The 14,705-nt window shown below is 41.7% G+C and overlaps 1 protein-coding gene across 1 annotated transcript; it reads left to right on the top strand.

Moving 5' to 3' along the window:
• The first annotated feature begins 598 nt into the window (after window positions 1-598).
• RGR (retinal G protein coupled receptor) lies at window positions 599-13,996 on the top strand. Its single transcript, XM_062496644.1, has 7 exons — window positions 599-677; window positions 3,521-3,677; window positions 4,398-4,519; window positions 10,523-10,676; window positions 11,257-11,374; window positions 12,826-12,939; window positions 13,853-13,996. Exons 1-7 carry the CDS (start codon window positions 599-601, stop codon window positions 13,994-13,996), a joined length of 888 nt encoding a protein of 295 aa, XP_062352628.1.
• The last annotated feature ends 709 nt before the right edge of the window (window positions 13,997-14,705 follow it).

A 14,705-nucleotide genomic window follows, 5' to 3' on the forward strand; every position in this document is an offset into this window, starting at 1 on the left:
CTGCACATTAATTTAAGCCTCAGTTACAAAGAAGAAATATATTTATATAGAGAACAATCATTGCCAGAAAAATACACTGGCCAGTTTCTAAAAAAAAAAAAAAAAAAAAAAAAGTGTGAGGGGAAGATCTACAAGCTGCAGAAATTATTGGTTCATACTTTTCCTCTAATTATCAACTCAATGAGTGCCCCTTTGTTTTTCAGGTCACTCCCCAATTACATGTTTCCTTTGTTCCACAACATTTAATTCTTTTCCAGCGTTGCAAAATTAACTGGACAGGTTTCTTAATCTTGTGTCTACAAAGAACTTGTTGTAATTGCAATGAATGCTTTAATTTTGCTGGTGTCTGAAATACGATTTGCAGGGGAAGGGGGAGTGCGGGTTGATGCTAGTCCCATCATTAATAACATTCCTGCAGGGATTGTAGTGGAGGGAGTAAAAACCCCAAAGCTTTTATATAATAACAGCATGTGTTTGCACGTGAGCTGCTCCTTTAAGAAGCCTTGGGCTACTGGAAGTAGAGAGATCCAGAGAAAAGGCAGCCCCACAGCTATAACAGAGGGCAGAGGTTAAATCTTTTGGCATATTTACCATAAGAATGGTCACTGCACACCCTCTCCCTGAAGGCTTCACTGAAATAGAAGTGTTTGCCATTGGCACTGCCCTGCTGGTAGAAGGTAAGCTCAGTGTGGGACCTCGGCAGCAATAAGATTTTTTCCTCCTATTATTTCTGGTAAGAAGGGGGAAGGAAAAGTGAACAGCAGCATTTGTGGTATGCTGACCCTGGTTACTGTGGCTACATCACCAGTACTTCTGGTGAGTAAATCAGCTCTCTGCCATAAGTATCTCTGCAAGCTCTCTGCCATAAGTATCTGTGCTCTATGCATAGCTGTGGCAGTGAAGTACTTGCTACTCATCTCTCTTCTCAGGAATTTGGGATGTAGTATTTTTTTGTTGACTTTTAAAGGCAATCTTATCTTCCTCTGCTGAAAGAATTTGAAATGACTGATTATCTCTCAATAAAATTGGCTGCTTGGTTAGTAGGTTGTGATGGCTGTCTTAAAATCAAACATGATAGCTCAAAAAAACCCTGTAAACTGTTAGCATACATCCAGACTGCATTGGTAGCACTGCAATTAATGGCTGCTGGGTAAAAGTAGCAAACCATATCAATTTAATTTAGCCAATGTGATTTTTTTTCTTAAGGCACATGCCACTTACTGAGAGACTGCAACAAAATTGTGAATTTATATCTACCTGTCAGCTAGCAAAGACTCATAGCTGGAATTATGTTGGTGTCAGTCCCAGGGCCTGGGACCCCATTGCTGCACAGTGCTGCTCAGAAGGGGATATGGGAATTGTGGGGCCCAACAGCAGCAGAGGAGAAGCTGTAAGCCCCATCAGTGGGATAAATGCTCAGCCCATGAATGTGGAGCATGGTGCTCACCTTCACCTTGCAGCCGAGCTGGAATCTGACTGCAAAGGAAAGCTGGAAATGCTGTCAGACACTCTTCCTTGGAAGAGAGAGGAGAAAACTTCTACTTCTTGCCCAGGGGCAGACTGCTGCCTAAGCAGAACCCAGGACTAAGCGTGGCCAGCAGTCCCTGAGCCACGTGCACAGCCTGGCAGGATCTGTGCTCCCATCCTGAAGGGTGGCCAGCAGCAGGAGGACAGGCACAGGGGGCTGGCAGAGCCTGAGAGCTGGGTCCTGCTGGGGACCTGCTTGTGGCACCACAGCCCTGCCAGCCCTGACCTGTGCTGGGGGCTGCAGCCTGCTGGGGACCTGCAGTTGTGGAAGTTCCAGCAGAGAACCCCGTGGTAATCTTCAGTGAAACCAGGTGTAGTCTAATACATTTATGGTTTACTAAACACAAGTATTTTCCATAGGGTTTTAGACAGAATGTGGCCAGTGTATTGGCAGTACAATTTTATTATTGTCATTTGGTTTAGAAGACCAAGCTATACAATCAAGGATTAATTTGCTTCCTGAAACACTGTGACACAAAGGCAATGAAGACCTCTCCTTTTTTTTTGGCAGCTCCCAAGTGCAGTCTGCAAATAAACATTGTGGTGAAGAGCTGCATTCTTTTCATTAAAGGACACATTTGCTGATCTAAAAATGAAAATTCAAACTTTTTTTTTTTTTTTTTTTTTTAGATTTACTAAGTTCTGTATTTGTACGCTTATGCTGACCTTCAAGAAAGCAGAATCTGGTAAAGCCTGAGGGTTCCAAAAACAGGGGAAAGATAGAAAAAAATGATACAGTAATAACTCTTCAGTTCTACTCTAAATATGCTCAGAACTCATCTCTCCTAAAGGCTTCTCTGCATTCGTGAGTTGACAGCAGTTTTACCCTGTGGGTGGGAGGTAATCTGTCAGGGAGGAAATAAAAACAGCAGATCTCAAATGGCTCCAAATATTTCTCCTGGAAATATTTTGTTATATGTTGTGTAATGATAGACACACATCAGCTGTTACTATGGTTATGCCATCAGCCATTAATGCAATTAAGGTAGAAGCAGGATTTCTGGCTAGAAAAAAATCATCCATCTTATGTAACTGCAGAATTAAGACAATAAGCATAAGTAACTACACTACTTTACAGAATTAGGGGATATGGATTTTTTCTGTGCTACATCATTTCTTTTTCCAAGAAGAACACAAAGACATAGTGCCTCTCATCTAACTGAAACTTAGAGACTGGATGTTGAGTCAGAGCCTCATCAGAGCTAAAATAATTCAGGTCGCCTTGAAAAGGGCATTAAAGGACAAAGCTTGAGTTTAAACCAGTGAAGGATGGGCTTCAGAGTGGCACAGCTCTGTGCTGGGTGAATAGCTCAGGATGCTTGGCTCCCTCACTGAGGACCAACATAAACTTATTTTTTTTAATCTATCAGTGACTGCTTTTCATAATTAGATTATTCCTTTCCATGTATAGTCTCTTGATGAGGGGCAGTAATAAGATTGAGCTGGTGTGATTCAAGCACTCTGTAGGCTACCCTGAGACAGAAGCCCAAAGGGAGGCAGGCTGACTGAAACATGGCTGAGGGATTTCTGTGCTTAAATTAAAAAAAAAAAATTATAATGGATATTAAATACAAACCATTTCTCTATCAAAGTCAGGCCTGGACAGGTGTACACCAGCAGCATGTGCTGGCTGTCAGCTCTCCTGAAACCACCTCCTCTGCATCTCACTTGCTCTGAACCCTGAACCATGTGTCCCTGCACAGAGCCTTGACAATCCAGTTTCTCTTATTATTACAAAGGGCAGAATTACAAATAAGATCAAACTGCTTCTGCTCCACATGACTGATGAAGCCTGAAGCCCAGGCATGCGCTGCCACCTATGACTTCTCTTCTGAAAGCCTTTTTAACTTGCGTGCAGGCTGACCACTACAGATATATTCCCTGTGCATAAGATTCCACTGCAATTATTGCTCTCTCATCAAGGAAAACAGCACTATCATTGCAGATTATTTCCATTTCCAGTTGAATCACGCCAAACAATTCTGTCTTTCAGCCCTGCTTGGTTTCTGTCTGAATGGCTTGACAATTATTTCTTTCCGAAAAATCAAAGAGCTCCGAACGCCCAGCAATCTGCTGGTTCTCAGCATTGCCCTGGCCGACTGCGGGATTTGCATCAACGCCTTCATCGCTGCCTTTTCCAGCTTCCTCAGGTCTGGCAGAAAGGTTTTCCTAAAACATCCTCAGAAGAACCACATGAAAATTAACAGCTTAAGTTCTAAGAGGTCTAACTAATTAAATGGCTCTCTTTCTACCATAAGTCACAGCCGACCGTCTCATTCCCTCAATCTGAAACAGCAAAACAAAACCCTACCTGGTTCTACCGGGCAAGTAGAAAAGCAGATTTTACTGCACATAGTCACTGACAGGTTATAAGACTGACTAGAGAAGACATTTATCCAGACAGCTAAACAGTGCTTATAGAAGCTACTTGAATATCAAAATATCACTTGACCAAACCTCTAGATTGACCCCAAATTTGCCTGCAAGTCTTTTTCTGTTTGTTGTGCTGCACTGACTTGCACACATTGACAAATCTGCTCCTCACAAAGCAGGCAAATCTTGCAGATCTAGATAGTTGGACGAAATGTAGATTTCAAATTTCAAAACCCCAACTTTTCAATACTCAGATGCAGGGTTATATTTTCTTCTCAGTATTAAGAGTACAGATAGCTGTTGTACTATAAAAGACACCAAAGCAAGGAAAATGCTGGCAAATTCCTAAAAGCAAGCACAGTAACACCTTTCACAGTGTTTCTCAGACAGATGGGACAAGCATAGGCTATCATTTTACCCTCTCTGTTAGTGCAATTTCCAAACATGCCTTCACCTTGCTCTATCGTTTTCTTTACATATTCCTCATTTGTTGACAGATACTGGCCCTATGGCTCCGATGGCTGTCAAATCCATGGATTCCATGGCTTCCTGACAGCACTGGCCAGCATCAGCTCCAGCGCTGCTGTCGCCTGGGACCGATACCATCACTACTGCACAAGTAAGGGCTAGTTTTCCTCACCACCATACCCACGTCCTACAAAAGGCAGCTGACTTAGGTTTCTGAGAATCAAAGCAAACACATACTTATTATTTGTGTATCATGTATAAGTTTGTTTTGCTTACACACTAGATAGAGCACATATAAACAGTTTCTCCAAAGAACCTCTTCCCATACAGGGGGAAATTATCAACCACCTTCAGGAGATATTTCCTCATCCAGATCACATCTGATTCGTGATGCCCTGGCCGTGCTTTCTCTTAATCCATAAGTAATCTTTGAAACAAAATCCCAAATAATAACCAATTCCTCATATTGAAGAAAAAATCTATTTATCTTGGGCTTTAATCCAACACCCTGTTGTGCACAAAACAGATCATAATGTCCATGCAGAGTTTACAAATAATAGATGAATTTGGTGTAGGCAGAGAGCTGCCCCTGCAGAGACAGTGGCTGGAACAGAGCCCATGCAGAGGCATGATTGGGCAGCCCCTTTGTGCAATACACAGGAGTTTTGGGGTGCAAGAGATGTTTTTTTACCCACAGGCACAGTCTCCATGTGATTCCAGCAGCAAATGGCAAAACAAACCCAAACCACACTGGGAACATGGTCAGTCTGATGATCCTGTTGAGGAAAGGCTGACAACTTTTTGTGTTCTGCAATTTTCACAGGAATTCTGCTCAGGCTAAGAAATGTATTTTTTCATGTCTAGACAAAGACCCCAAGTAATGCAGGCTGTGAGCTAAATCCATACTAACACCCCTTGGATACTGAAATGCATTTGGAGCTGGAAGAGGAGCATCTGTATTTTAGGAGAGAGAGCTTGAAAATAAGCATGTCTGGGAAAGACATTTTACTCTCTGCCACATTGACTTTAATGCTTTTGTGTCAGGCACTCCTCCAGCCAAGAATGTACACTACATTAAGAGCACAGGCAGAAGGACCCTCAGGGCACAAACTTCTTCACTTTGCTCAAATTGTTACTTACTGATGGCCAAACATGGCTCCTATAGGGAACATTTTGAACAACAAAACAAAACTAAAAACCCTGAAGGTGCTCATGCCCTGTGGTTATTCCAGTAAAACCAGCCTCTTCTAGTTCAATTCTTCACATGCTGATTGCAAGGAAGATTAAGTCATATTTCAGAGATGTGCTACACCAAGCCCACAGGCTATACTGTGTTCTCAAACCATACATTAAACTCCTGTTGACACTGGTTCGAGTTGCATGCCTGTACAGAAGGTACAAAATTCCTTTACCTAAAATACAAGGATATCAGCCTTCTATCTTCATTCCCCAGGGTCTGGTACTTCTTCCAGGCTCAATTACATCATCCCCAGTTTTTTTTTGTTATGTCCTAACAGTTTCCCAAGAAAACCTTTGTTGTGGCTTTCCTCAGCTTGGCACCTGATAATTCACTACCCATATTTCTGGGAAGAATGGCTTTACAGCCATTCTGGATGCTAATATCACAAATTTGTTCACCAACATTCTGAAAATTTGACCAAGTTTTTAGATTTGGAAGTCAGCCCAGCCCTGAGTGACAAAGCATTATCTTTAAAGTGTACTGATAACTAGACAAGTCACTCAGCAGAAATCAGGTTGATATTGCTTGGCATATGGAAGAAAATTGTATTATCATCCCACACGACAGAGAAGGTCAGGATATTTTACTCTCCCTTTCTTGTTTTGTTTTATTTTTTACTTCCAGGCAACCACACTGGGCAACTCTTTGCTCCTTTCACAGCAAAGAGGAGAGAACTGGAGAAATAACCTAAAAGTATGCAATAAGAGGAGAAATAGCAGGGGAGTCTGAAAGGTGTCAATGTCAATCTCTAGGAAGATGGGAAGAAAGGATCTTAAAATTTGATCATTAGGGGGAAAAGGAGAAAACAGAAGTAGTTATATGTTAGTGTCTGACAGTGCAGAAGAAAAGGGCAGATTCTGACGAAGCTGTCTCTCAGCAGCCAAGTATTCAGGACAGAAGGTGACAGTTTAGATCAAGGCAGACATTGTCACTTCCTCTCTGACCTTCACACTCCGTTCACGCTGCCATTAGAAGTTTGTGAAGACAGGAAGGATCCTGGTCAGTTCATAAGCACAGCATAAAGTTACAGATTCAAAAGGAAAGAAAAAAATACAGATTTTTAACTTGCGTGCAAGAATCATGGGGAAACAGAAAATCTGAAGTTATTTATGTCAGTACTTCTCTCAATATTATGAAAGAGAAGACCAACAAAACCAGCAGGGATTTCACAGCAGCATTCAGTTTCTAAAAGTAGAATTACAGTGACTTTTATCACATCTTTAACCAAGGTAACCTGGGTTGTTATATCAGTATTCAAAGATTACCAAACTAAAATTTGCTAAAATTGCAGCTGTCAGCTCTGTGAAATTAGAATTAAGTCCCAAACTCCTGTCACACTGACTGCAGCCACCCTGCCACATTCCCTTCATCTGGTTTTGCACCTGTAGCAGTTTCCCTGACAAAATGTCAATGTTTATGCAGATCTTGCATTTTTCACTGAAGCAGGAGGCAATCACCAAGACAGTCTAAGATCATGGTGAACAACAGCAAAATAAAATAAAAAAAAAAAATTGGAGTAAAAAATCCCTCAATTAGGTTATTTTAAAGAGCTTTTTATAATTATATGCACAAAAGAAGCTATTACACATTACAACTTTCTTATTCCTACAAAAAATGAGTACTTGTGAGCACCAGTGACTGGTATTTTTGCACTGCAGATTAAGTAGGTGCTAACATCTATTTTATTTATGATTGATATATATATTTTTCCTTCTCAGATTTTCAGATATTTCTGTCTTTGGAAAACTTGGCTAATTTTAAATAATGCATCCCATTAAGTTTGGTACAAGCCATATACTGTCCTGGAATGTATTATAACTTAATATTATACAGCTATTATAAGTTGAACCATTTGCAAGAATGAGAAAATTGGACTATGTTTCCCCTCCATCACAGAAAATCTTGTTGACCTTTTATTTGAGACACTCCTTTTGAACAGCAGACTGAAATCTAGCTGAAAGTGTCAGAGAGTGTCAGTGTCAGAGATGTATTTTTCAGTCAGTGAAAGTCAGCTAAATGTTTGAATAAATCATAAATTTTTAAAAACATACATTCCTAAATGTTTCTACAAACTAAACCCCAATATATAGTTTATGATCATTTCACTAAAAACTGGCCTTCATGATCAAAAGGATTAGGGTTCCATGCTCTATCTAGCACTTGCTAGAAGTTCATCTTTTGGTATCACAATTTGAGTAATCTTTGAATGATGGGGGAGCAGTCTTTCTGTTCCAAAGCAATTAGAGAAATCGTTTAAAATTCCCTGTATTAATATTTCACTTTGTGGAAAAGAGAGGCTTCCTTTTTGCTTTTCAAAGAGATAAAACCAGAGCACAAGAGTGATTAGACTTAATAGGACCAAACTGCCAGCCCTGGGCCCTAATTAGGAATTATATCTGTAAGCATGCTGATATATTCAGCATATGCTGAACCCCATATATATACATTTAATTGAATTAGGGCCTACACAGCTATTAAATTAAATTTTATCAGGCATAGAAAAGGAATTTAAGGTAAAGAAAAAACAACTGAACTGCTCTAAACTTGTGCTCTTGCTTTCAGACTTCTCAGGGGAGGACATTTTTGCCTCATGAACACAGCACAAATCTTTCACTGTTCTCGTACTTAAAGTGGTTTGGTTTTTTTTTTTTCTGAGTAAAACTAAAATAATCTCAAGCTTGTTTAATTTTATATTCATACGTTTTTAGCTACTTCTGATGTGTGTGTAAATATTTTCTGAAGGGCCAACCAGCAGCTGATTTCACCAGGTCTACTTCACCATTAATGTAATTTTGCAAAAGGTCAAAGCCAAAAGGAAAAGATTTAATTTCGTTAGTTCTGATTCTCTCCTCTTCAGGCATCCAGAGTGGGGCCCCTTAAGTGTGAGAGGAGAAAAAAGATGAGCTCAGCCCCAGAAATGAGCTTTCCAAAGGCAGGCTGTTGAGACATGCCTGGTGCCAGATTCAATTATTGCATAGTCCTTTTATTCTACATCTAATAAGAAAATGCCAATCCCTAACTCCCAATGAAAACTAACTAAAATAAACTTTTCCCTACAGTTTTTCGTAGAAAAGGCACAAACACTGATGCAATAAGATGCTTAGGCTAGATTTAGAGTGGGAGTTTAAGAATAATTACAAATTGCTGAAAAGTTGTACTTCTATCTGTAGTCCCCTGAATCAAAACTTTACATCTATGTAATTCTAGAGTCATATCTTGTGAGTACTACAAAGCAGTATTTAAGCCTTTGTAGACAAAATATGTCTTCTATGTAGTAATTATGTAAAAGACATATATTAGTCATTATTAACAATTCTTCATTAATTATCATTACAAAATTATGTTTTAAATTACTAAAAAATCAGAAATTTTTTTGCAAGTGCAAAATATGAAACCTAGAATATTTCATACAGAGTATTTTCTTTAATTCTCCTTGGTATTTAAATTGTAATGTGCAGAACTGTCTTGTCCCACAATTAATTTTTAAACACCTGCACCAAACAAATATTCCAAGTTAGTTTTTACTGCAATTTGAGCTCAATTTTTTTTTCACTGAAGAACATCTGGGGAAAGAAAAAATAGAGGAATGGAACCAGTAAAAAAAGCTTGTAAAAGGGCAGTTTCACCAACACCCTTTATTTTCCTTTTTTAAAATATCCAAGGACAGTGCAACACAAAATAGCTGCTGTAGAGCTTGTGGCTCTTCCTGGAGCTGCTGCCTCATGGGGATCTCCAGCCTCTGTGGCCCCCAGGTGTCCTTCACCCTCCAGTCAGCCACGTCTGGTCCCGTGGCAGGGACTCACCTCGTGCACCTCATCCCCAGTCCTTCACCTCTCAGGGAAAGATCAGAATTGGCCTGAATCTTTCTGCCTGCTGTCATGATGCTGCTGTCTAAGGGCAGACAGAAGGATTGCTTCCCAGCCTCAGTGAAAATTGCATCATTGCTTGTTCCTGATGGGAGATTGGGTTAGAGAGGGGTGCTGGGGAAAGTCACTGTTCTCCTTGTGGTGCTGCTGGCATCATGGGCTGCTCAGCGTGATGGCATGTAAAGGCATGATGACATACACTGGCCTCAATAACAAAATTATCCAGACCTTTCTACATGCAAGCAGCAGGGCTAGCACAACACCCCGCAGCAGCAAGGAAGCCTGCCTGTCTTCTCCATGAAGAAATACTTCCTGGGATTTCTCAAGTTTCCAATCTTTCATTACACTCCCATGGTATATTTGATGGAACCGGATGAGATAGGCACAAGGGAACATTTTATTACAAAATTAGAAAAAAAAAAAAATAATGCTGAGCTTCATATTTCCTGTTATAGGCTAAGTGATGATCTTAAGGACAAAATTACTTGTCCAGTAGTATTTTTAGGACGAGCTCCGTTCTCAGTTTGTATATATATATTCACATATATATTGATGACCAGTAATTTTAGAACAGTGTATATTAGATATCTACACATGCCATGCACTCCTGGCCAGGCAGGAAGGAAGAAGGCAGGTGCTGGGGAGTGTGTGCAGAGTCACATTTCTGATCTGACCCCACTCTGCAATGAGACTCTGTTTCTTCAAACAGTGTTTATTGCATCACCCTGTTCATTCTACTGTCTGCCTCATCTGTGTCTTTAAACACAATCCCAAAACACAAGAATATAATGTTTGCAACAGCAGCTGTATCTCCAGCGTGGTAGAAAGCTGAGTAGCAATATAGCATTTGTCTAAGTAAAACACACAAAAAGGAAGTACAGTTTGCTGTTTCCTAAAAGCTTCCTTCATATTTTATGGAAGACTGATTCCTGCAGATTCAGGTCAGCTTCAGGATGCAGCACATGAGCAGCTGATGGCTCCAGCCCGAGCCCCGGGGGTCTGACAGCTGTTTGCAGTGGTTTTGTTCACCCCTTTCCTCTTCCCCCAGGGAGCAGGCTGCAGTGGAGCACAGCTGCCTCCATGATGGTGTTCGCATGGCTGTTTGCTGCCTTCTGGGCCCTGATGCCCTTACTGGGGTGGGGAGAATACGACTACGAGCCCCTCCGAACCTGCTGCACCCTGGACTACAGCAAAGGGGACAGGTGAGGGCCAGGGCCACCTCCAGACGAGCAGAGCGAAAGCTGCCATCCCCCAGGGCGGCCTTGGTGGCACACGAACCCCGGCCGTGCCCACCGCTGTTGTGGGGCAGATGTCCCTCCCCGGCTGCTGGGACAAGGCAGGGACACCCGAGGCTGCCTGGACTGGCACGGTGGCACACGTGAACACTCAGAAGAGCTGAAGTCAGCTTCCTCTGCGGCACGGGCTGGGGCTCAGCTTCCTGCCACCGCCTCGCTCGTCTCTACGCTGCATCTTTTCTGCTTTTAGGGCTTCAAACCCTTCCAGAATGCTTTTGGCTTTGTGCAGGCCAGCACAGATGTCTGAGTAGTGACGTTTGGGTTTAGAATACAAACACCTGTTGTGATTTTCTACAATGCTATCCCGTCCCACAGACAGTAGCGTGGCACAGCTTAACTGGCCTTCAGCAAATGCTGCACCTGTTGACAAAAGTGGTTTTAGCAATTTTGAAATTACAATTTGGTAAATACTTACAGCAAGTTTACAGAAATGCACTAGAGTTGAATTAACACCTTCTCTTTTTTCTCCCTTCCTCACCTTTCCCAGAAACTATGTCACATTCCTTTTTGCTCTGTCCACTTTCAATTTCATGATCCCAGGCTTCATCATGATGACAGCCTATCAGTCCATACACCAAAAGTTCAGGAAAACTGGGCACTTTAAGGTAAGAAAGCTCCCTGAACCCCTGCAATCACATCGAAAAAATAGGGCTGCATTCAGTAGAGATGAAGTCCTTGAAAAAAACTGATTTCTTGCACAAAGACTTTGACTCAGCTCCTTCTGTCCCAGCTCCCCAGTCCTACTTGAGCAGGAGGGTAGTGCAACACAGGATGGGGCCGTTCAGAAAGTTCATGCAAACACCATCCTTGGAAATGTCAGCATTTTACCAGACAGCCACATTTGCCCCAACCTAGTGCTGGAAACAGTTCCCCATCAAAGAGGGATTTGGAGCAGGGATCCTGAATATTTCCCTCCATTAACACTGGCCCAACTCTCCTAAAAAAAGCAAACACAGAGCCTACAGAATATTTGCCAATAGCACATCAGTGTTTATCCAGAGAAATTTATCTCAGGAAGGATTATTATTTCCTGCTGTGCTACAGGCCTTTGGCTGAGGAAGTCAGACAGAACTACAGCTCTGCAAGGAAACACACAGACACCCCATGGGGGGAGAAGGAGCCTCCCACACACTGTGTTAACACTTGGCTGAGGAAATTCAGAAATCTTTATGAGCTGGAAACAAAGGAATTGTTCTGGTGCAGCAGGTTTATGGGAATGTAATGTGGTGATTATATGAGTTGTTTGCTGAGGTGCAGGCTGTACATTCTGGGGCACTAGGCATGGCTGCTGGGCACAGCCCAACCCCTGCACTCAGTAAAGACAGTCAGACCTCAAGAGAAATGTTTTATTGACAGAGTCAGTCGGGCAGACTTGTTTGTAGCTGAGTGGAATAAATATATGTGCCCTCTATATATTTCTTGAACAAATCTCAGTGTTCACTACTATGTCTATTCCTTTTTTCCAGTGAGTTTGTATGTACTAGCATGTGATTTCTTTCTCATGCTACTCTGTAGCTGTGCAGACAAGTTACAAGAAAATTTAAGGATGAAGTTATCACTTCCTTAGTCATTAATATTTATAAGATACTTGGGAACAGCTGGCCATGAACACCATGGGTAGGGCCCTAGCATAAAGGACCGGGAAATCCTCCTACCTCAACATAGCTACTGCATCCATTTGTTGCACTGGCATAGCAGCAGCTTCACACATTTTGTCTGCAAGACCATCTAGGAAGTCAGCAAAATATCCTTAATTTTAATCTGCTTTTAAATTTTCACATTGCTCTCTCCCTTCAGCAGCAGTTACTGTCCATGACTCCTGTATCTAGCACACACTGATTTATCTGATCTACCACAAGGTGTTTTGCCACCTCTGCCACTCCCAGCCCATGCCCAGGATCTGGGCTTTGGTGCTGCTGCACTGTTCTGTCCCATATCCTGTTGGCTGATCCTCTCCTGCTACTGAACACAAGCCACGGTCCCACAGAACCCTCCCGCCGTTTGCTGCAGTGTGTGATTGTGAAACACAAAGAAACCTATTGCTCTTGTTTTTCAGTTTAATACTGGTTTACCCTTGAAGACGCTGGTCATTTGCTGGGGTCCCTATTGCCTCCTGTGCTCCTACGCAGCAGTGGAGAATGTGATGTTCATTCCACCGAAATACCGCATGGTACGTCAGTGTCACCCCAGAACACAAACAGTGGCATTCTCCTCATTCTCCTCTCTCTGTCTCTGTGCAGCAATACCAATCTACTCACTACTGGGTTTACTTGTAAAAACTACTATAAGAAGTAGTCCTTTTCTTCAAAGCATTCTCTTAATCTACCATTTTTTTAGCGAAAACAGGTAAGTGATATAACAGGCATTGCATTACTGCTTTGATCAAGCAAAAATTTAGGAGGCTGGGGGTATTTTTCTTCAGCAGTTAGTTAGGGGTGTGTAACCTGTAGTGTTCTATGCCACGTAGGAGCTTTTTGTGTCCTTCCCAAAGTGAGGTACCAGCTCAGAATTTTCAGTTTTAAAGAGTCTGTTTGTCTCATTCATATTTCTAATACTTCTTTCTCCTAAAGGAAGCTGTAACTGATCACTCCTAGGTTCTCCTGCCTCCCTTTTCCCCTTTCTTTTATGAGTCTTGGCTCCAAAGCCACTGCTGGGACTCAGTAATATCACATCAAGCCTTTCAACTTTCATTCCGTGCCCCAAAATCAGCCCAGTTTCAGATCACCAAATGCAATACTGTATTCAGTATCCCACATTAAATGTGTTAGCAACATCAGCCTGTTTATCCATCCAAAGGTGCCCATGGCACACCTTTCACTCCTCCTAAGTGTTTGTATTCACTCTCAACTGAATTATCTCTGCTTCAGGCAATGCCAACCTAAACTCTTTCTCCTGGAAACTGTAATTTCCTGAGTAGGACTTCCCACCAGCCAAATTGCTTTTACTTCTCCCCTGTCTGGGAGTAGCAAGCTAATGCCATTGGAGACAGGCTTTTTTTGGTAAAGGGAAACTAAACATAGGCTGAAATCAGCCCATTGGCTTCTCGGTGTTTTCCTAGTAATAAATATTGTGTCTCATGACAGATTCCTGCCCTTATTGCCAAGACTGCACCAACAGTGGATGCCTTTGTATATGCCCTGGGAAATGAGAACTACAGAGGAGGAATATGGCAGTTCCTCACAGGACAGAAGATTGAGAAAGCAGAGGTTGATAACAAAACTAAATAATCCATTATGGCATTAAAACAAAATTACTGCACGTACATCACTGAAAGCAAAATTGAAGAGAAAACTGAGTGCATTCTCTGATATGTATGTGCAAAGGTGGTTCCACATTGGAAAGGCTGTGTATTGGCTACAAACAATGAAGTATGGGAAGAAAGCCCTCCAGATAACTGTCCAAACCATCATGAGCTGCTTGTCAAACAAGCTGCCTTAAACCTGTGTCGATTGTCATCAGTCTCATTTTATATGTCACTGTGAATAAACTATGTGCTGGAAAGCATTTCTTTCTTCTCCTGATAAAAGCTAACATAAAAGCTCAGTAAATTAACTGAAGCAGGATTTTCATTTACCCAGTGAGGCCTCATCAGATCAATCTGTGCAGGTTGTCCATATGGTAATGTCTGGATTACTAGAAGATTAAACCAGTATCCAGTACTGACCACATGTCTGTATAAATAGCTTGTTCATCTGAACAACTCATTTTCAGTGCACCCAAAACAGGAGTTTCCAAATTTCCACCATGAATCTGACATCCTAGTTCCATAAAAACATTTTAGGGAGCCTGTTTCCCCAGTAAGGAATATTAGCTTGGCTCCTATTCAAATGAGTTATTGCATTCAGCTTTGTCACACGTTAACTGCATCAGATTTTGCAGCTGCTGCTTAGCAGGACAATCAAAAGCTTATAGTCCATCACAAAAAACATTCATCTT

This window comes from Cinclus cinclus, chromosome 7 (genome assembly GCF_963662255.1).
Source record: "Cinclus cinclus chromosome 7, bCinCin1.1, whole genome shotgun sequence".
NCBI classification, from domain to species: Eukaryota; Metazoa; Chordata; class Aves; order Passeriformes; family Cinclidae; genus Cinclus; species Cinclus cinclus.